This window comes from Alligator mississippiensis, chromosome 10 (genome assembly GCF_030867095.1).
Source record: "Alligator mississippiensis isolate rAllMis1 chromosome 10, rAllMis1, whole genome shotgun sequence".
Lineage (NCBI taxonomy): Eukaryota > Metazoa > Chordata > Crocodylia > Alligatoridae > Alligator > Alligator mississippiensis.
This window is the reverse complement of record NC_081833.1, coordinates 48,657,790-48,680,784: the sequence shown is the minus strand read 5'-3', so window position 1 is coordinate 48,680,784 and position 22,995 is coordinate 48,657,790. Positions and strand designations below refer to the sequence as shown.

Genomic DNA, 22,995 nt, shown 5'->3' with positions numbered 1-22,995 from the left:
CTCATTCCCTGGAGATTTCAGAACAGCAGAAATTCCCTGTGCTTGAAGGGCGATTGTACCCAAAAGCTTGCTAAGAACTTTTTTCCCAACTGCTTAGTTGGTCTAATCAGAGATATCACATCTACTCAAAGAACCTTGCCTAACTCCTTAGACCAACACGACTACAACCAAAAACCTCAAAAAAGAGATGCACTAATAATTGCACAAGGCAGTGGAGCACGGCTCTGCCCCAGCTCGGGGTCAGGCTGTCGCTGTTGCAAGGAGCTGGGGCAGAGCTGTGAAGAGCCCCTGTCTGCGCACCCCTGCACCAGTGTGTGCAGGCTGCAAATCACAGCTCTGCCCTGGCCCCAGACCAAGCTGCCCCCGTTACAAGATCCCAGTGGCTCCGGAGCAGCTCCCTGTCCTGCCCTGCCACACACCTTGCCAGCGCAGCTGGGGCCAGTCTCCATAGCAACCACAGCCTTGCACTATTACAGCAGAGGTGCAGCTAGGGTCTCCATGGAGACCAGCCCCAGCCATACGGGCAGGAGCTGCTGGGAAATGAAGTGCACTGCTAACTTGCAGGCTGGATTTTGCCCACCCTGATCTAGTAAAACAAATCCTCATCATTTCCCCCATTCGGTAAGCAATTTGTTTTTCCAAAGCATCACATTTCTGCATTTAAAAAATTACCTTCTGAAGTGTCAAGCACAGTACTCAGCCATGCTTCAGTCCTTCTGAGCCATACATAGGGGACTGGAACAGCAGAAAGAGGACCTTAGAAACCCCAACTCCAGCTGACTTTCCACATTGAATCAGGCATGGAAACAAGCTGTCAGGAAAGCTTTCACATGCAAGGAACTCTGGGTATGCGCTGGTACAAAGGTAATTGCTGTCCTCGGGGCAGTCTGAGTAACAGCATTATTATCATCATGGAATTTTAAAAACAATGGTATTTGAGAAGAATGAGCAAACTAACACCACTAACACACACCACTTCTACACTTTCCTCAGCATGGGTGTGGCTGGCAGTTTGAACAACCTACTATTCATAGTCAGATCTTTTGGCTGCAACACAAGAAAGCTCCTCCAATTTGAAGCCTTTGTTAGCAGAGGACCTTCAAAACACTGAACTAAGCACATACTACAAATCATTCAGACAAGAACAAGTAGACCAGCATCTTCATTAATACTTAGTCCTTAAGTCTAGTGTTTAGTGAACAGAAAAAAGGGACAATGCAGAGATTACCATGATTTTTTTTAATTATTTTAAGAAGTCACTATTAAACACACATTAGTCAAACTAGTTTAGTAATCCCTGCTGCATAAACAACTTGAGAACTTAAGATTTTATTAGATAAAAAACACCTCATTAAAAGCTTTCATTTTAGCCTCTGCAATAAAAACCTAGTAAGCCTACCACTGCTCTCATTTTGTCAGACTAATGTGCATTTTAGTGACAACGTATTTTTGAAGTTAATAATGCACTATATACTGAGTACCAACTCAGCCTTGCCTTCCTTGAAAGTGCTAGAGGGAGTCATTTGACCAGCTATTTACAAATTTCAAATGCTAATGTATTTACAATAGAAACCAATGTATTTAGAACCATTAAATATATAGTGTTTAACTCTGCTATTAGTTTACATAAACACAGCTTACCTCTGGCACCAGTTTTTCCTGCTAATTTTTCTGCCAGCATTTTAGAAATTCAAAAATGCTATTCCTGGAGGGGCAAAAATAAAAGCTTAAAAAGAAAACCAACCCAAAGTCTCCAGGCATTTTAGCACCCTGAGGAGTTACCCACCCCAGAGAGTTTTCTAAGAGAAGCACTGTAGTATTCAGTGATACTTCGAAACTCCAGGCTTCCTTTAAAACTAATGAATATGTAAAACATTAAGAGTCAAAGCACTCCACTGAGTCGATTTACTGGAGTCACTGCTGTCATTCAGATTATGAATCCATGATCAGGAAGGAAGGAAAAAAAAAAGTCACTGCTTTGCTGCGTCTCTCTCCATTACATTCCCTCCACCCGCATGAAGTGTTTGTGCGTCAATGTCCATAAACACTAGGTAGGCATCGTCTTCTCTTCTTTGCTGAAAGGCTGAACTGAACCAGGCTTTACCCATGACAGGCCAGACACATGCATGCTTTTGCAGTGCTGATCTTCTGACTTCTTCTAAGGAGGAAAAGAATTAAGCATCAGACCCATTTGAATGATCAAAAGGAGGTTTTTATAACAAACTGTGCAAGACTTGCATAAACCCCTGAACCAAAAATCCAAATACCAGGAAGATAAACATCTCAAATTATGCCCAACCCAGTTTCTGAGATAGGAGCACTAGTTTAAAACTGACAACTGCATAACACGATAACGATGGCAACTTTCAGATGGCAAGCCACATCTGCTAGTTCTACATGTGGCATGAGGTACCATTAAAAAAAAAAAAACAGATCAATGCCTCTGTTCAGTCTCTCCTTGTCTACTCCACAGCTAATAAACCCACCTGCATTTAAAAGGCTCTATTCCCAGTGCCCTCCCACCTGGCATTTGTCCGATTCTATTGTCAAGAGCAGGTGGTGTTGATGCTGATAACTTTAATTTGATTAAACTATGGCTCAGGAAACTGAGTCACCAGTCTGGTGGTACTACTCATTTGAACGGAGCTTTACTGAAGAGTTCTTCCACACCAGAGCATCTTGCTTAAGATGCGTGAGAATCTCCCAATACAGACAGAATTCCAAGCTTTAACTAATCCTAGCAATGCTAAACATTATTATGATGGACCCGACACTCATGGATGAGTATCAAGGCCATTTAACAACAAATTAGTAGTCCAAATATATTACTGGGAATTAAGAAAGGACCAAGTTGAAAATAACAGAACTTTAGGAATATTAACAAAGCAGTAGCAGCTACGGGCAAAATGCTAAATTAAACTTCAGATGCTGCAAACAGAAAAGAGGGGAAGGAATCAGGGTGCAGATTTCTGCATGCAAGGCTGTATCTCTGGCCACCCCACTTCATGCTAGCAGTTCAGAATGAATCCTACACAATAAAAGGCCAATCTTTATGCCAGCTGCATCATATTCAAATGCGATACACCAGTTCTGGTGCACATATTGACACTACTGGGCTAGGGACTGACCAAAGTCCATCACAACCCAAAATACTAATCAGTGGGGATTGTTAGGTGATCCAAGTGGGAGTTAACTGCAACTTAAGTGACATGGCACCACCAACATGCTGGCATAAGCATAGGTTTTTCAGAAAGTGGACCATGTGATACTTATCCTGCATGAGGTTTGCATTCTTACATGCTTTATACTGGGACATACCTGTCCTCATGTCCAGATTTCTGATGTAGCCAAGTGTTTCCCATTTTAAAGTTTGGGGTTTGGTTTTGTTTTATTATCCTCTGAAATCCATTACATCTTAACCAAACTATCATATCAGTAGCTCTTTGGTCTAGGGCAAAAATATACTTTAAATATTTTATACAGACTTAATCAACTCGTTTAAAATATACTCTGCTCTTCTAAGATGTTCATACAAGGTAGATCTCTGCTCCCAGCTAAAACAAGACTTCCTGTCTTCTACCAATGAAGCACTATCTTGGCAAGTAGAATATAGGAGTCCATTTAAGGGTAAAACAGACTTTTAAACCCTGCCTGGCAAAGTGAAGGATAAGATGGCCAGCTACCACAGTAGTTAGATGCATCTAACTGGAAGAGAACATGATAACAATCTAAACATCCCTGGGCAATCCTCTTGATCGCTGCAGCAACACAAAGAAAAAGAGCTGGATCTTTAAGTCCCCAGGGAACATGAAAGTCAGAATCCGGATGGAGAGATTTATCAAGTCATCCTCTTGTGGACATTAAGACTGGACAAGGGCTATCTCCTTCCAACATCTGTTACAACTTACAGGCAGCTAGAAATTGACATGTTCTGTGTGGAGCCAGCACCACTTACCTGGCCTTTAAAGAGTCTGTTTAGGCCAGAGATTATGTAAGCACACCAAACTTGGAGACAACAGAGCCTGCCAGAGCCACAGGGAAAGGGGTATAACAGTCAATGGCTGGTAGAAGATACTGTGAACCTGCTTCATTGTCCAGCTGCCAACACAGAAACTCGTGGTACTCTGCAAGTAGGTTACTTCAGCTATGCTTCAGCGCATCAAGCCAGTCTCATAGTTGGTTCCCATTCAGGGGCCAGGTTAAAAGCTTCTGATCAGAAGGATGGAAAATTTGGGAGAAAGGTCCCATTAAAGTCCCCCTTCCCTGGAACAGGCATTTGTTTTAATCTTCCTGGAGGGTGCAAAATATCTGCCTGTATTCCCTGGCTTTTTGTACGCATTTTTTTTTATGCCCAGAAGACATGAAATTAGCTACCCTTCTCAACTAACATTTAATCAGACAATCCAGATGAAGTCAAGTAGATTCAAATACTAGGAGTCTAACTATTGAGATCCAGAGGTGTCAATATCTGCTTGAGCAGAAGAGCCATGGGTTGTGAAGCATAAAATAGAATAAGACAGCTAGGGTGATAGCCAGGGAATTTCCAATATTCAGTGGTTCCCTACAACCAACTGGGTGTCTCTCTCCTGTTTTAGCAAAGCACATCCTTCCTCTCAGCAAAGGTCACTAGATATCAAGTTTTTCTCAATGAAAAGTAGTGAGGAAGTTGACACTAGATAACAGAGTAATAACAAGGTAGACTGATACTGACTGCCTCCAATCACTGGACATTATAGAATGAATATAGAAGCTAGCATGCTCCAAGGCTGCAAAAGTAAATCGTAAGTGTTGAAGTTACGCTCACCACCTGAGAATTAGGATATTTAATTTAGATGGGTTCCTCTGCACTGCCTTATACATCCAATTGTACTGTAGCAAAAATAGGTTAGACGGTGTCTACATACTTTTTGAGTCAACATCTTCTCTCTAGCTTCATCATGTATAGCTGGATTCCATGGAGAGAACCTACAGAAGAAAGCAGAAGCATTATAAAAAGTTTATGCAGGTGAAATTAAGTGTAAAATAATTTCTAAACTAGATAGGAGTCAGTGACACAAAATCATCCAAATTCTACTTTTTCAGCTTTTCCAATCGGCAAAATATTTCCAGCTGAGCACATCAAGGGAGCAGATCTACACTATAGAATGGCATCTTATAGGTTTAATCTACTTGGTAACAAGCACATAGATGCACATTTCTGCCAATAATGACACCAAGAACTTGTTCATTTAGCACCCAGCTAATTCCTAACAGTACTAACTTCCCAACCCAAATGCTCAACACATCTGTAAAAACTGAAGCCATCACAAAAATATGGCCACTGCAGCAGTTCAAGCCACACGTATGCATATTCAACTTCACATACCTGAAAGCAAGATTAATTTTAAAAAGGTACCTTATTTAAAAGGTGAAGAAACACTTCAGTTACTGCAGTGGTTACCAACCTTTTGTTGCTGTGACCCTAAATTGGCCACCAACAGGACCTCCCGACCTGGCACTGCGGGGGCTGCTGGGAGTGGAGTGCAGCTGCAACCCACCCGCCACACCCAGGCCACGCGTGAGAGTCTGTGTGTGGGCCCTTCCTGACCCTGATTTGGGTCGTGCCCAGAAGTTGGGAACCAATGAGTTACTGAATACACAAGGCAAGACCACAATAATCATAATAAACTTACAGAAACAAGTCTGAGTCATTAAACCAGAAGTAACTGCCAAATTAGTACCCATTCAAAAGTTATAGCAGGGCTGTTTTTCAATCTAACAGTCAAACATATGCACTTCGTTATAATTGACATGCTACTCACGTAATTGCATAGGGATCCTCTATTTTAGGCTGGTCAAACAAGTGACTGCTGCATAGTTTGACACTGTCTACAACCTTACTTTTGAACAGCTGAATGTCTTTTTCATATCTAGGAAAGAAACAGGTTTTAATACTTCATATAACATTAGCAATGTTGCAAGCTATTTCTAGTCTTCAGATGAGTCAACCAGAAGACCTATGGCTTAGGCTTAGGTCACAACCAGCTGACAAGTTGTATAAAGAAATAATACCGTAAGTACTTCATACCATGTCACAGATGTTTGGTTCTTTTAAAAATCTTATTTTGTCTAAGTAAATAGACTGTTAGTTTGTAAACTATTCATAGCCCAAATAATTTGAGGACACTTACAGCACTGCAGCCTCTGGATTCAAAGGACTTGTTGTATCAATCTTGTAGAAGACCCTACGAGCATACATTAGTACTTGCCATATGTGATTATGGTTCCGCCTAAATGAAAAATACAGTATTAGTGTGGCATCATTTTCAATATCAAAAGACCATGTCTAATTCAATACTGACCTCCATTTTGCAAATGCTCTTTTCACATCCAGTTCACCTGAGAGGGGATCTACTAGTGGATGAAAGACTGGTAGATCAAAAACCAAGCGCTGCAGCAGAGGGGGAAAAGTTCCAAGTCACTTTACAGAAGTCAAAGTCTAGCTGTAAATTCACTTATTGATAAAAACAAGCATTTATAGCTATGCATTTCATGGCTAGCACACAGTTAAGAATTTAGGCATAAGTAAAAGGAGACATCTTAAAGAGTCACTTGTGATAGATAGCCATTTTTATTTTTGTCAGAAGTTACACTTAGCATTTCTCTAGTCTCATTCAAAACATTTCCATTTTATTCTGAATGTTCAACAGCATGGCCCATGGCCAATCCCACTTCAAGGTCATGGCTTTTAAATTTTTTTCTGTCTAAATCCCTGTAAGATGACTATTAGTTTTGATAGGAAAATGATTTCAACACCAAAGGTGGCATACATATATAGATACTGGCATAAAACATGCCATTAAGTTTTGACATTACTCAATGTTTCCCCACTGATACTGTACCTGTAAAAGGGACATTGAAGCTCCCTGTAAAAGACTATCAAGTGAACTGGTTGCTTTCAGCATTTAGTGACTGCTATTTTCAGCCAAGATATTCTCCCCATAGGATAAGAATTATTTTTCTAGAAACTTGGACAAACACCCTCCGTTTGCTCTGAAAGCAGTTAAACAAACTGATTTCTCAGGAATGGACAAAGTATTCTAGTGCATACCTAGGGGTGCATCCACACAAGTGTGGTCATGTAGTATGTGCTGCTGTAAATACATTTGCAGCGTCACATACCACACAGTCCATTGCTCTCCGCACTGCAAGGCATGCTGCCTGAGCGTGCGCTGCACCAGGTTTTTTTGAGCCCTGAATACACAGGGGTCAAAAAACCCACAAACAAACGCAAAGCAATGCACACTTAGCTAGCGCTTGCTGCTGAAAAGTGGCTCTGGGTGGGCCAGCTCCAAGCAACAGAATCGCCATAGTTGCAACCCCAGGAGGCCCCCATGTAAAAGCTACTGGCCCCAGCCTCCCCTATCCCACCTGGGACAACTTGCCACATGCCAAAGCACACGTGGCACAGGTGTGTTCCTGGGAAACAGAGTATCCATGCACTTCTGGATATGCCCTAGTTGTACAAAGGTATGCAAAATGAATATTGCTGTGCAAAAAAAGGAAACCTGTAAAAGGCTCAGCAGAAAGAAGTTAAGACTCCCTCTTCTCACCCCTGCTTTCTTGTAACTTTCCCTGTTTTGTGTGCAACCAATTCATATGCCAGAAATACTGCAGTTTAGTAGAAGGCCAAGCATTGCATTGATGTCTTAGTACATTATTATTTCTGTGCAGTTTTTTTGTTCATGCTTACAGTATGGCACTTAATTTACATAATCAAAACTGTAACAAAAATTAGAGAATACAAGCAATTCCCTTTCAGCTTAAGAGGTGATTAGTTGTCGGCCACTCTAAGAGAGACCTATGCATCCAGTGTTTTACATAACTTCTCAGTGAGGCTCAGCAACCAAAATTTAGGGCCCAAAATCACTAGTAGATAAGTGGGTGAGCTACGAACAGTCAACTTCACTCCCAAAGCAGTCTGGGAGGAGTTGCTATAAAAGAAATGTCTTCTGCAGATCACAAGCAGGGTACAGCAAAAGCTCTAGCCACACAGCAGCGGTGCAGCTTTCACTACCTCAGTGAACTAAGCCAGTTTGACACATTTTCCTCTAACCCCTAAAAAGGAAGAAGGAAAGAGTAAGAAAATTAGTAAAGTAAAACACTTACCGGGCAATCACCATCCGGGTAGTTATCAGGAATATAGACTGTAAATTTAAATACCCCATCCTGGTAGAGTCCATGCCTAATAAATATTACTCCAAACCACACTGCAAGCAAAAAGAGTCATGTGAATGGGTACAAGCCACTCAAAAAGATAGGGTAATTAAAACACCTGCTCCTGAACTTACTTAATGCTGATCGGTAAGAAGGCTGCACGTAGACTCCTGGCAACTTCTGCTTTACAACCAAGGTGCTGTAATTAGAATCAGTGTTTAAAAATGAATAGCTCCAACAAGGACTGTATTGATCTGATACAATCTGCAGCAGGAATTAAAAGAGAGACTTTTTTTGGCAGGGGAGGGAGGAAAAGAGAAAAGGGTCTACTAATATTTTTAAAATGTCCTGCAAATCCCTTGTTAAAAGTTATACGTGCTCAGAGGAGAAAGAGCAAGGAACTAAGAAATTGTTTCCCTCCACCCTTTCATTTACAGGAACACTGACCACATCTACATGAGATGCTAACTGTGCAGTTGTTACTGCACAGTCATTGAGTACTTGCATACACAAGTATTAAATGACTGAGCAATAACCAGTGTTACTGTGCAGTAGTGTTCCCATACAGCTTCATGGTGACACCAACTGCGCTCTAGCTCGTTACTACAGTGCACTATAACATTGCATCATGGTTCCTGACCTGCAATACCACTGTGCAGTAGTAACAAGCTACTGTATAGCGAGCTTCTTGTGTATATACAGCCACTATTGGAAACTGCTTTCCAATAGTGCACTACTGCTTTTTATTATAGGATTACTGTAGTTGAATGTCTAATCTTTAAATATTAAAATGCCAACATATTTTCAGTGTCTACTTATAGTGAGTGTCTTCAGTTCATAGGTCTTAACATGATTAAAAGAGAAGATTAAGACAGGCAATTTTTTTAAGCAACACTAACAGAGGTACTTTAGGACAAATGCACCGGCTACTACTTCGTAATAGCTTAAGGGGGGGAAAAAAAGGAACCCATCCTTAGCATACAACACTAGAGATGCTTTTTCAATCATAGACTATGATTTTACCTACAAATGAGGTAGTTTTTCCTGCAAGAGATGAAAAGAACAAGGAAGCGTGTACAAGTACAATGCCAACAGGAACACGCTAAGCCATTTGGTCCAAATCAAAGAGGAGGCGGCAGACTGAGCCCCTACCCTACTTGACATTTCTTATCATGCAAGTCATCAACTTGTGACTTTAGGTCACATCTGTTAGTGCAATATGACCCGTTTCCCACCCACCTCTACCCCTTCTCCCCTTTATGAGACATATAGTAGGGGTCGCAGAACTGCAGCATGGATGCCATAAGTGGCACAGGAAGCCTGTCTGTGGTACACAGTACACTGGGAAGGGGACAGGCTTCCCTGAGCAGCCCTCAGGGAGGGTAAGAGTCTCATTTGTGGCATGCTGGCAAAAAAAGGTTGGGCTCAACTGATATAAAACAACTTGTCATTACCACGCTAATACAGAATAAGAGGACTGAGTCTTACTGAACAGAGAAGGCCACTACTGGCCTAGTAAGTAACTGATACTAACAGCATCAGATACAAGTAGACCAGACATTATTTGTTACAGAAGCCCTCATAAGTGAAGCGGCTCATTTGCCCTAATGCATCAGCAGTTACTTAAAATTGTTTTGGGATACTCAGCAATGCCATCATAAAATAGACTCACACAGTCAGAGGGGATGGACACCCCCTCCACATGCACACAATGTACCTCAGGCAGAAGTTTGTATAACTTTCTTAATAGAAAGGTTTTTGGTTTTGTTTGTTTGTTTTTACAAGAGCTGTCATTTCCTACTTAATGATTTTTAATGCAGAGTATTAGCGTTGCATCAGGGCTTAAAGAAGTTACATTCCAAAAGCAGTTGCACAGCTAAGAATCCACAAACAGCATTGCAAGTCACTTATTTCACAACACAGATAAACAAGTTATTAAAATGAAGTTGTATAAATAAATAGGCACTTGTTTCCAAATTGTCTGGACACTTCTGTGGAAAGCAAAATGCTGACTATTTACCCTGCAGCAGCTCCTCTCCTTGAAAGCTTCATGCTAGAGACTATTAGGACCATTCCATTACTAGCATCTATTTCTATGGATGAAAGAGGCAGTCTACCTGCTACCCCATATTACCAAAAAGTTACGAAAGGAGTAGAGTCTATTCCAATTAGAGATATATATGCCTTTTTGCTGCTTCCAGAGAGGACATTTCCTGGCATTAAAACAGTTTCTGACATCCTGTCAGAATGTTAAAGCTCCACACCTTCTATAAGCTACTTACCCCTCTCCAGATGCAAGCAATTTTGTATTCTTTTCTAAATAAATGATTATGCATATTATTCTCACAAAGTTCCAAAAATACAAGAACCATTAGTGCTGGTCCTTACATGCGTTTTTTGGAGCATAAGGCCAAAAAGGGAAAAATGTAAAATTAAATAAATAAAATTATATATTCAACTTACAATTCTGCCAGGAGGGAGTACTCCAAGTAGAAAGGCCCATAGGAGGCATGTGTTCCATTTGTAGACTGGGAAGAAGGGGCAGGGGAAGCAGGTTTAGTTACTGGCACAGTATTTTTAGGAATAGAAGGCAACTGTTTCTTTGTAGAGGTGCGTGGAGGACTGGTTCTCAGCTCTCCAGTCAAAGTCTTTTCTTCAGCTTCAGGTCTCTGTTACATAAAGCACATGACATTTCCACTCAAGTTTCTGCGAGAATCGTAGTGCAAGTTTAAGATTTTATAGAACAGACATACACATGCTCCCCACTCACCCCCAAGTTTTACTTGGGATTTAGAGTTGCTATCTTATTTGTTCTTATAAACTCACAGATGATTGATACCAAATTTCCTTCCTTTACAGAATTCGACTTAATTAGGAAAACCTTGTTACTATAAAGTCAGAACTCTGCTCAAACTTCAGCCAGTATCTACTAGTTTAGGTCTACAAATTAAAGCAATTCTATAAAAGTTTTCACAATGTTTACTTAAACCTGATACCTGCCTCTAAAACACTAGTTTCAGAATCAGTCAATTCCTTGCACCTACCATACCCAGAGAACTGTAACAACTCCCCCAACAGACTTAGTTACACACTGCACAGTGGGATCTTAGAAGTAGCATAGTAAAGCAGAGGTGAAACAAAGTATTACATTCTGGAGAACAGAGTTGCAGTAAGGAATGCCTTCCACTTCAATCCTGTGCTGAGGCAGCCACATCATAACTGCATTGATTATGCTAGCCTGCCCTTAGTGTTTTAGAATCAGAACCAGGTAATGGATGAATTACAGACAGCAGAAGCCGTTCACAGAGGCAACATACAGATGTTCTTTAAACAGATGCTTAACAATTTGATACATTAGACAGCATAACATATAGTTGGCTATCTGCCCACAAAAGGATCACAAGCAGTCAGGTCCAACATGTCTTGTTAAGAATTTGAGAACTGGATTAACTGAAAAACACCCAAACAAATACTACCATTATCACTTGCACCACTGCTGGTAATCCAAGACAGAGGACCGAGACTGAGCTTTGTATGAGAATGTATGTCCAAATGGTAGCATAATGCAGAGTCATCTCAACTGTGTTATGAACCTATTCATTCATTTATTTATTATTTAGATATGCATCTCCTGTCCTACCTAAAAAGGCTCAAGCCAGCTTACAACAGAAGACAATCCACAAGATAAGAAACAAGAGGTTCTTGACATTCCATAACCTTAAACGTCCACCCCCACCAACCTCCCTGCCAGTACCCTGACTAGGGACAGAAGTTGCACATAAACCAGTTCAAGTGATCAGAAACCAGTTCAAATCTGTAACAACAGAAGTTCAGGGCACTTAAGCCACTTTCAAAATGGCTGAAACTGGTTTAAGATAAACCTGGTTAGATATAGTATCAGACTTAACCAATTTAGGTCAAACCAGTTTATGAAGCTTATCCCAGACCCCTTCCTAGTTCAAGCTGGCTCACAGTTTCCCAGCATCTCAGGCTGCTTTGCAGCCCTGGGCTGAGCTGTCTGCTCCAGGCAAGCCTAGCTGTAGTGCTCCAGCTAGTTGAGAAAGGGGTATGGGTACCCAAGTCTGGACCCCAAATGGAGTCTGCCTTGGGGGAGGGAGAAAGGGTGGAGCAGCCCCACACAGGCTTTTCTCCTGCTCAAGCAGATAGGCAGGTATGGCCAGGCCCCAGCCAGGGCCAGCATGCTGGGGTGGGGGGCAGGGGCGGAAGGGGCGGTTTAAACCCAGGCACTGGCTCACACAGGACCCCACCCAGGGTCTGTCTGGGAAGTGGGGGTGGGGGCAGACTCTGCTTGAGCAGGGAACAGTGTGGGCAAAAGTCTAGCAGGGACTGCCCCTCCCCCACCCCTGGAGACCCCAGTGGGTTTAAACACCCTGCTCCCTCCCCAACTCAGTGTACTGGCCCCACCATGCTACCTGCTCTTTGCTTGAGTGCAAAGCAGGGGCAAAAGCCTGGTAAGGGTTCCTCCCCTCCCCCCAGGCAGGGATCCTGAGGGCAAATGTCAGGTAGGGACTGCCCCCCTCCCACAGGAAGCAGAGGGTCAAAAACTTGGCAGGGACTGCCCCTCACTGGCAGGCCCCAGCTGGGGTCTTGTGCAGACCAGATCTCCCTCAGCATGGTCGCTCAGACTCAGGAGTGGGGGATAAGCCTGGCAGCTTCCCCAGCAGACCTGGGCTGGAGCCCCATGTGGGCCAGGTTTTAAAGTCCCCTCCCCAGTGTGCTGGCCCCAGGCTGGGGCCTGACCACATCCCCCCTCCTCTTAAGCAGGGAGAGTGGGGAGAAAAAGCCTTGGAGGGCTTCTTTTCCAGCTTCCCTCCCTTCCCTTTGGTAGTGGCCAGCAGACTGGGAGGCATGCTCTAGCACTCCCCCCCCCCCCAGCTTCTGGCCTGAGCCACTGCAGGCATGTGGGTTGCATTTCTGGAATCAAAAGTGACTGTGTGTTGACTTGCTTCTCCGTTCAGTCCAAGCAGTTTAGACTAATCTGCAAAAGTTGAATCAATTCAGCCTCTGAGTGTCTGTGTTTAGCCCCTGAGAGCAAACCCTCCCAATCATACAAGTGTTTCCTAATCCCATTCACATATCAGTGTACACAAGACCTCTTCCCACTCATCCCCTCCCTAATAGCTACTCACTCCCATTCCCCTACTTCTCACCCAAGGGAGATCCCTCTCCTCCTACCCCCCCCCCCCCCGCAGTGTCCCTCCCAAGCCACATCTCTCCTACAAGGATCTGTGGCTGTCTCAAAAGACGCACACATCCCCCCTTCCTTCCAATAAACACAACACTGAATTCAAAAAACCAAACACAGAAACAAAGAAAGACCTTCTGCCCCTGCCTCCATCCCCAGTGAAGGGCAGTGCCCAAAGGGCAACTTTAGGAGTCATCTTGTGGCCTTTTGAACTGGTGTGCCAAGGCACACTGGTGTGCCAGGAGAAGACTCGCACATGTGTTGGCTGTGAGACAAAAAGAAGCCCAGCCAAGCAGAAGGAAATTCATCTACTGCACATGTGTTGGTTGTGGGGGATGCAGTTTGCCAGCCTCTGAACAGCTGTGCCATAGAAATTTTGCCACAGCAATGAGCTACAATGAGCACATGGGGAATGCCTTAACAGGTGTGCCACAGAAAGGTTGAGAAACACTGCTTTAAAGCACTGTCACCATAAACACCCAAGTTATTCATAATTTGAAGGATATATGCTTATTTCACTAACCTAAATAAAAAGATGTCCTCACCTAAATGGAAGGAAGGCTACACTTAGAAGCATGACACCTGTAGTGATCAGTAATCATGTGCATTAAGTTTAGCAATACAGCTCCAGTTTGAGAAGGCATGTTTATCACAAATTAGTCAAAATAATGCAAGATCCATGATGGTAAAACTATGGCATTCCCTAGCATTCTTACTTGACTGACTGACTCCACACTTATGATTTGCAGATAAGAGTCCTTTAACAGGCAGTTTAGAAAAGGAAAAAATCCTCATGTCTGTATAAGTCAAGTATTCCTATCTAAATTCTCATCACTATGGCTATTAGCCACCCTCTGAAGGCTGGAAAAAAAGCAAACTAAGGTAGGTTTTTGATTCATAGGTACAATTACAATCAACCACATGAGAAGCAAACTACTGTGACAGCAAGCTATGCAGCTATGCTTTTTCTTCCCCAGCAGAGCTGAAGATAGATAACTGCAAATAGCAGGTTGTAATAATCATTTACCTAAATGATGATGATGGGTTTTAAAGGAATTTCTAGTGGAGCACAAAAGGTCTTTTTAGGTTTTACAAGACAAAGGTCTAGTTACATCTTAACCATTGGTTTAACCCAGAGCAACAGTACCATAAAAACCATAACAAGTTTAGCTAAGAACAGCAACATGGCTCAAGTTACCAATATCCATCTCTGAGGTGTTCACAAATTTCAGCTTTGCGTAAAGATTCCAACCTACAAGTAATGTAGACATTACGCTGCAGTAAAAGCAGCACATCAGATACTTTCACCAGAGTGCAATCTTAGCCACTGACTACCGCTACTTCCCATTGTACCTCTAGAATTACCCAGGTTGGACTAAAGGCTTAGTATTTTTATAATCCTCTTAAGGAGATTTCCTTCCCAATTTGGAGTCCATGATTTGTAGTTATTTTAGATAGTTATTGGGTTAATTTAAGATGACATTTGTTTTGCAATACTGTCCAGGGTAGTTTGAAGAGAGATGAACAGCTCTGTAATGAATATGCTCCATTCATTACAATATCTACCTTGCGTGCAGAACTTGTAGACATGCTCCAGAAAGGGTTCATAACGTGTATTCCAAGCAAAGGACAACTTCTCTACGTCTTCAGACTCTCCAATGCAGTCACTCTCTTCCCTTAAAAAGAAAACAGAACAAAACACCAAAAACCACAGGATTAGATAATAGAGAGTCTGCATCCTAACATGCAAGCAACATGTATTTAGAGACATATCTAATAGTTAATTAAAATAAAGTAAATCTGACAGAAGTTTCTACTATAGCAGCAGACAACTTCAACAAGTTTTAAACACTTGCTCTTCATTAAATACAAAAACATTCAGACAGACATCTCTATTTTTTTTGTCTGCACTTCCTTTTGCAAGGATGCACATTGTAAAGGACCTGCACCTTGCAAGTAGTTTTCTTACCTTTCCATCGGACACACTTCATCCATCAAGTAAGACTGGAGGACCTAATACAGTTTTTTTAAAGTTTAAGGTCCAACATTGGATGGCACTCCAATGGCTAATTTTATAGCTTAGCCAAGTTTCATCCCTTGTATGTTCTGCTGACTTCGTACGCCCTTTAAGTATACTAGTTTGGAAATCTTCTGCCATTCCCAGTGAAGGAATGTATCCACCCATTGTGTTTGCATCATGCACAAGTCATTTTGTTTTCAGCTGTACTGAAAAGCAGCCAGGAATAGACAGGGCAAGAGTACAGAAGTCTCTCTGTAGCTTTTTAAAACAGTTTTTCATTATAAACAGTCATGCTTAGTATGATGAGCAGTCTTAATAATAAGGACTTCAAAACATACTGAGAATTTCTTTGTGACATCTACTGCTTGTATCTTTGCCTCTAGAGCTCCCCTCCCCCTGCTAGGCAAGGAACTTTTATCCTCTTTTAAAGAGTCTTGCTATTGTTTGCATAAAAGCTCTCTTCAGCAGCTCCTCTTGTCTGGCACAGCCCCTTTCTCCACCTCTTTTTCCAACTCTGCCTCTTTCCATTCTGTTTTTTCTATTTCTGGCTGCAGTACCTAAAGTATTTGGGGACAGTTCATTTCATATAAATCCTTTTACTTAAAATCGTTGACTAACCCATACGTCAATTTTCTACATCCCATTATTTAATTATTAGCATTCCTTGACTACTAATTAACTACTTCTCTGACCAAGAAGTAATCACCAGTCAATACTAATGGTATTTCCCCCACTCCAGCCCCCAACTCCAAACCCTCCATAGTTGCTTGTAAAAGTAACATAAAAAGGGAGGAGCACTCCTAGCTTCACTGGACAGCTTTCTGCAAACCATATTGGTCTCCTCTTAAAACAGTTGTTCAGATTTACCAAAGTTGTTTATAAGAGCATTAATACTTGCAGAATTCCCTCCACACTACTGCTGCTCCGATTCTGATATATAGGTCATCATTTCCCTACCAGGGTGCTGCGGCACACTGGTGTGCTATCAGACATGAACAGGTGTGCCAGTCTTGGAAAAGTCACACAAATAAATGAATAAATGAACGCTCCGTCTGAAACAGTCTTGGGGGGCGTGGCTCCAGCCAGTGCCACACACCACCCCCTCCCCCGCTCTGCAGACCAGCGGCAGCGTGGGGTGGTAGGTGGTGGCAGTGGTCACATTATCTGTTGGGGGCAGAGCAAGGGGGTGGTATGCCACTTTATTTATTTATTTATTTATGTAAGTGTGCCATGGGATGGAAGAATCTGGGAAACACTGACATAGGCTATAACCACTAATTAAGGACCTACTTAAGTTGCAGCAAGACAAAGGGTTTCCTGCAGCCTGCTCATGGCACGTAGAGCTACGTTTGCAGGCATTTTGTGGTGGCCTCACGCCTCAGGGGGCAGAGGGAAAAGGGGGTAGGTGCCATCTTATCCGCTGCTCTTCGCGCCGTCCTGCCAGCTGGTGCCTTCCCCTTCTGCCAGCAAGGACTGCTGGTGTCTGCTGGGGAGCCAGCAATTTTTTTATTAAGGTTTTTTTGTTCTTGTTGATTTTGTGGGTATTGCAGTCAGCCCTGGATTCCACAGTTTCAAAGGAATCCACAAAACCACAAATTAAGTAGGTTACACCGATAGTTTAAATGCAAAACAGCATTGAAACAAACATTAAGATTTCAAGCCCTTAAACCTCAGCACCTCGTCAAGTTACACACAGAGAGTGCGGGTGAGCAATCACATCCTGTAACAGAGGTAGTTACTCCAGGTTTGTCTGAAGTCAGGCAGAAGGCAGGGCAGCATAGCAATTTAGAGATTATCTGGTTCAGAGCAGTATAAGCTTTCACAGGCAACAGCCTACTTTATCAGAATGCTGTTTAACAGGCATCATGCATACACCTCCCAGCTAGAGACCTTACATTAGGCACATTCAGCAGGGAAGTCCTTATAATGCAACCAATGCCACATGCTGAAACAGAAGTACAAAATGCTCTCTACTGGGCATACTGCCTACATCTTCTAGGACAGCACTTCAACATTTTTAGGCTCAAGGCATTCCTCAAAAAAATGCCAGCAATTCTTTTGTGGCAAATAACTCAGGAAGACCACAGCAGATTGATGTTTTTGACACCGGATTCTCATTTGAAATCTATGGGTTTGTCTTTTGAATTATACATAGGTGTTCACATACCTAGCAGTATTAATAGTGTTGGGGCATCCTGATCAAGAATCACTACTCTAGAAGGTGGTTATGCATAGTACGTTTTTCAGGATGACACTAGCCAAAATCATGCTTTCAAGCTCATTATTTTATGGACTCCTGTGCAATGGATCAATAAGAACTGTTTTTACCTCAGCACAAGAGGTATACTGTTTTATCTACAAGGGAAAACCAAAGGTATACTGTTATGCATTGCAAACCATGAATGAATTCATAGGTCCAGGATGCCTTTTAGGTAGAGTACAGAGAATAACTGCTAAGCAGGTTTCTGATGTTCACATTTTACATTATCCTCAATAAATCAAAAAAGCAACATCCTCAATGCAAAAGCTGACCTTACAACTACTACCTTCGCTAGCATGCAATGGAATGCAGAAAGGAATACACAGAAATAGGATTACTATTTAATCCTTGCACAAACTGCACATGGAGGAATTTGGACTGCCATTACATGCAAAATGAAATTTTTACTCGACTCACCGGCTCCTTCAAGCTGGTATCTCTTGCAAGAGCCTCTTCAAAAATTCTCTCTCATTAGCATTTCTACACTGTTTCCCCTACCACCAACCTTCAGCAAGGATTAGGAAAGACACTTTGGGACATCAGATCACAGCAGCACCTGGCATATGGCAGACAGACCACTGACACAAGACTTCTCAGGCACAAGTTTAGAATCTCCAGGTCCTTGGGGAATACACAATAACTACATATGAGCCTCATTATTTTTCAGTCATTCAATTCTCACTTTTACTGCTACTGCTGAAGTAAGTTAGAGTCTAGTACCTGTTCATGTTTCACAATAGTGAACATAGTAGTTTACATCCAGTCCCAGCTGCCTAAGGTTAATAAAAAACACATTTTGCAGGCAAGAAAATTAAAGCATTCAAGACTGCCATTCTTGAGTTACACTAATCATATCCCATAACACTATCAAATATACAGTTATCAGGAAGCATTTTAATGCCCAGCTGCATTAATATAAACACAGGTAATCCTCCTAAATAGCTCTTAATACCTCATTCAAGGTCTAGACCTTGATAAGCAAGAGCCTCTAGATTTTTGTTGCTTTAAACACTTTTTCTAATTGTGCTGGTCTGGATTCCAGCACCCAATGTATTTACAATTAATTCTTTGCCAACATCTGAAGCAGACTTATACTATGCCCACCAAAAGACAACCATCACAATAGAGGACCTCATTCTTTTCATTTTTTTTAATCTAAAAGACTACTTATAGCAAAAGACCTAACTTTCTATGTTAATGATACAATCTTGCATTGATTTTTAAGTCTGATTTTCTACCATTGACTTTTGTTTTCTTTTTTATATCACACATGCACATGTTTTATTTTTAAATGAACAACAAGTGAATACAAGGTTGAAAGCCTAGTGTACCAAACGAACAATCTTTCTCCTGGACTGTTAAAGCTGCTTCATTTTCTCCAATAAAACTTTTTAAAACATTCCCAAATAGAAGCTCTGCCCCTCGTGTCCAAGATCTCTTCAGATACTCTAGTCATTTTTATTATTGGAAACGACTACAGACAAGCCAAGGCTGGTAAACGCAAGTTGCCAAGAAAAAAAAAATCCACAGAATTTGAACCTCCCTCCATCATGCTTTGATAACACGCCAATTTAAGACACATTTGACCTTTGATTACTTGACATATATGGTTTCCCGCTTGTCTACAAGATGCAAAGGTCAGAAGCATATGTAAGGCTGTAAACAGATTATGCCTTTGCACCACCATAAAAATTGTTATAGCAACAAAAACCAAACAGCTTGCAGGGGTCCAGGTACTTTGTCACAGCACAAAGCCCCTGTAATTTGTGGCTGCAACACAGGTGGTATGATTTTGTTCTACCACTTTGCAGTTGACATCTGTTTGGCTCATGATGGGAGAGAACACAAGCAAACACAGAGCTACCGGCACTCTGCAGCCATCCCTGGCACATGCTTTCAGGCCTTCATGGGTCCAATCCCACACCCCATCTAGGATTCCCCACATGTATATCAATACTCCAGCACGGTCCTGGAGCCAAGGCTGCCAACCAGCCAACTGGCCGTCCCAGCCCGAAGACTGCTCTGAAGTTAGCTCAAGACTTCAGGCATGCATCTCAAAGAACACAAAAACCCTAGTTTCCCCACTACCAGAGGAGCGCCCAGGGATTCCCCAGGCCCTCCCCTGCTAGTGAGAAAACTTCCTCTTCCCATTTGCAAAGGGGGACCCTCAAGCATTGCCCCACAAAAGCAGGCCTTGGCTGCTCCACGCAGTGACCCTGCAGGACAATGGGCAACGTCTGGTTCCACCCAACGAAGGAGATCAGCTGCGCTGCGACATCCTGGCACGACTGATGTGCTTCATTTGCATACCAATGTCAACCTTGCTGGACTCGAGACACCCCTGGGAAGAAGCCAGCTCTTAGTTTTCACTTGTGTATATATATAATTTTAAAGGTACAAATCATCTATATGCACACTTGGATCAACAGCGTTAAAAGCAACCTGTGCCCTGGGGTGGGCTTTTGGAGCTCTTCGTGATAGGTAGATAGGTGGGTTGCAAAGAGCTCCGGAAGCCCACCCCGGGCCGGCAGGATGCTTGTAGCACTGTCGAGTCCTGCGGAACATGGGGATTTACCTCGTGACTCTAAAGATGCTCACGCTGCCTTGCACCCTGCAGCGTCTGTGGGAGGATCAACAGCCCCCTGCCAAGAAGGGTCACCGCTTTACACCCAAAAGTATCTGGAAGCCCCAGTGCCACTAGCAGAAGAGGCAGCTCAGGAGCAAGCTGCAGAGGCAGGACAGGGGCAGCACGACGCAGGGGTGGGTGGAAATGCTTCTGACCGGTTCCACTCGTTTGCCAGCCGCATTCCTGCCGTGCTCTGCACGCAAGCGCCTCCGCCCCAGGCCCTCAGCGGGGCCGGCAACACCGACCTCCCAAGCGGGCAGCCTGAGGAGGGACCGCGGCAAGGCCGGAAGGAGGCCAGGCGGGGGCTCCTCACAGCCAGGCTGCTGCAGGACTGAAGCCCGCTAGACCGTACCTGGGGCGGCTCGGCTCTGCCAGCCGGGCGCCGGGCTCGCACCACCGGCCGCAGCCTCATCCCAGCGCCGCCGCCCCGCGCGACGCACCTGCCGCCCGCAGGTACCCGCGGCACCGGCACCACGCCCCGGCGCTCGCCCCCGGGGGCTGCCCGGGCGGCGCTGTCAGCCCTCCGCCCGCTGCGAGGACTGTCCCCCCACCGGCCACCGTTGCCGCTCCGCTGGCGGGGAGAAGGAGGAGGAGCCCCCTCCGAAGAATGGGGCGGGGCCCGACTCACCGCTCACGCTCCCGACCGACCGACCGCGCGGCCGAGCCCCGCCGGCAGCGCCTCCTTTACCGGCCGCAGCCCTCCCCGCCTAGGCGCATATCCGGCCGGCAGCCCGCAGCCACAGGCCGCCGCATCAGCCAATCACGGGCTGGCGCTTCCGGACAGCGGCGCCACTGCGGCAAGGCCGCAGGACGGCAGCCAATCAGAGCACCCTGCCCTTCCGTGACGCAACAGCGAGGCCACAACCTGTTACATAGGTGCGCACACGGTGACTACGAGGAACTCTGTGTCCGCGATGGGGATTGGCCGCAGGACCTGTCCGCTTCGGGAGGGAGCGTTCTGGGTGACTGGGATTGTCTGGCGCACCTGCCATTCCCTGAGGGCGGGGCAGATCGTGGGAGCCGAGCATCAGAAAGACTCTGATTGGCTGATCTATCTGTCACTCCCGAAAGACACGCCTCTCAGGTTGCTCTCAGATATTCGTGATTCCGATTGGCGAGCAGATCCGGTGGTTCGCAGAGGACCGCTTGGGGATTCTGCGTGACTGTGATTGGCCAGCAGAACTGTCGCTTCCTGAGAAGAGCTGGGATTGGCTGACAGAATTCTCTCACAGTCGAGGCAGGGCTGTGATTTGTGGAGCGCAGTCCCGATGGGCGGGGCTATTGGGGTTTGCCTCACTGGGACTGGCTGGGCGCTGTCCAGTGGTAAAACAACCTTTCTGCCAGGCTCCGCCCCGCGCCCCTCCTTTGCGTCCGAGCTCCCTGCTGGGCCTCGCTCAAGCCTTCCGTGCTGGAGCTCGCCCGTGTCGGGGTCCGGGGCGGGCCGCAGCCTGGAAACAGCCTCCGTGTTTGACCTTGTCACTGGCCCTGAGCGGTGTCCCCACAGCGGGGCTGCCCGCGGTGTTGTGTTCACATGACAACAAGCCCTCTCTTCTTACAGCATCGCAGCTTGCACCCGCTTTGGATTCCTCTCCACCCAGGTTTTAAAACCAGCTGCCTGGCAGGGGCAGCCGCGTTCTCTTCTGACCGCTTGTCTTCATGGCTCATAATCCAGCTGATCCCTTCTAAGCTCTTCCTTGCATAGATGTTAAAGACCCTCTCTTCTTTCTAAGGCTCCTAATGGTCCACTGACCAAGCGATCCTTCATTTTGCTGTTTGCTGCTCCTGGTAACAAAGCTCCTATTTCACAGCCCTACAGGTCATTTTTAATTAATTCCTATGAAGTTACATTGGTTTTGTTTCAATCCTAAACTGAATAATATACAGCCCCAGGCCCCTAGCATAATAGTAAAGCTTCTAGTTTATTTTTTAACTGAAGAAAAATGTGTTGTGTTTCAAGTGACGATGCACCTCACCATCTGCACCTGGTTTTCAAAATCTTAGCTCCACCCCTGGGCACAGCTTTGTTGCATAGGATCTGAGTGAAACTGGTTCACTGTGACCAGCAGCACAGACCACTGGGCAGGGGAGCACCATCTCTTCAACTGGTTCAGGAGTTAAGTTTAATTTTCTTGGCAATCTGGAAAAATAACAGCTGCTGCCCTGGCCACACACACACAGACCTGAAAGTCACTACCGCCTTGTGTGTTGACACTGTCCCCAGTACCCAGCTGCCCCACTATACCAGTGCCTGAGCACCTGATTCATTACTGCTCAGCATTTAAGTGTAATCACGTTTATACACTTGCAAAATGAGTGTACAAGACTAATTTGGTAGCGTTTTATAAATACTGAATTTGCTTTCCACTGCATTAATTCTTATTTTTAATAACATTCTTCCTCTACAGAAAGAGCTTGATTTATCCTTGTCCTGTATCGTGTAGATTATTTATACTGCTTCACTGTGGGAGGATTTCGGTTATTCTGGAGAAAACATACCTAACAAAATCACAAAAGCAGGCATCTAATACAACATACCTTTAAGTCTAATGACTTAATTGCTAGAAGCAGCGGGATCTCTCTTTTACCCTAGTATTGGACCTTTGAACAGCAACTACAAATTTGGTCAATCGAGTGGTGGTTTTGTGGTGCAGACACAGATCCATTAGTGGCTAAATTAAAACCACCAG

General features: G+C 44.1%; 1 protein-coding gene across 8 annotated transcripts; it reads right to left on the bottom strand.

Annotated features, from left to right (window-relative positions):
* Positions 1–1,224: 1,224 nt before the first annotated feature.
* AKTIP (AKT interacting protein) lies at positions 1,225–21,351 on the bottom strand. 8 transcript variants are annotated; one of them, XR_001372864.3, is made up of 11 exons: positions 20,937–21,110; positions 14,969–15,078; positions 10,660–10,865; positions 8,331–8,395; positions 8,149–8,249; positions 6,342–6,430; positions 6,171–6,269; positions 5,802–5,909; positions 4,905–4,965; positions 3,319–3,448; positions 2,070–2,155 (listed from the first exon to the last, which is right to left on the bottom strand). XR_001372864.3 is itself a non-coding variant. In XM_014603359.3 (10 exons), the coding sequence occupies exons 2-10, from the start codon at positions 15,008–15,010 to the stop codon at positions 2,048–2,050; spliced, it is 882 nt and encodes a 293-aa protein (XP_014458845.1). In that variant the 5' UTR covers positions 15,011–15,078; positions 21,174–21,351; the 3' UTR covers positions 1,225–2,047. The 8 variants fall into 8 exon arrangements, 6 of the variants coding, with proteins under 6 accessions (XP_014458845.1, XP_006277792.1, XP_006277791.1 ...); XR_001372863.3 differs by having other exon boundaries at positions 2,131–2,158; XM_014603359.3 differs by lacking the exons at positions 3,319–3,448; positions 20,937–21,110 and adding an exon at positions 21,174–21,351 and having other exon boundaries at positions 1,225–2,158.
* Positions 21,352–22,995: the final 1,644 nt, after the last annotated feature.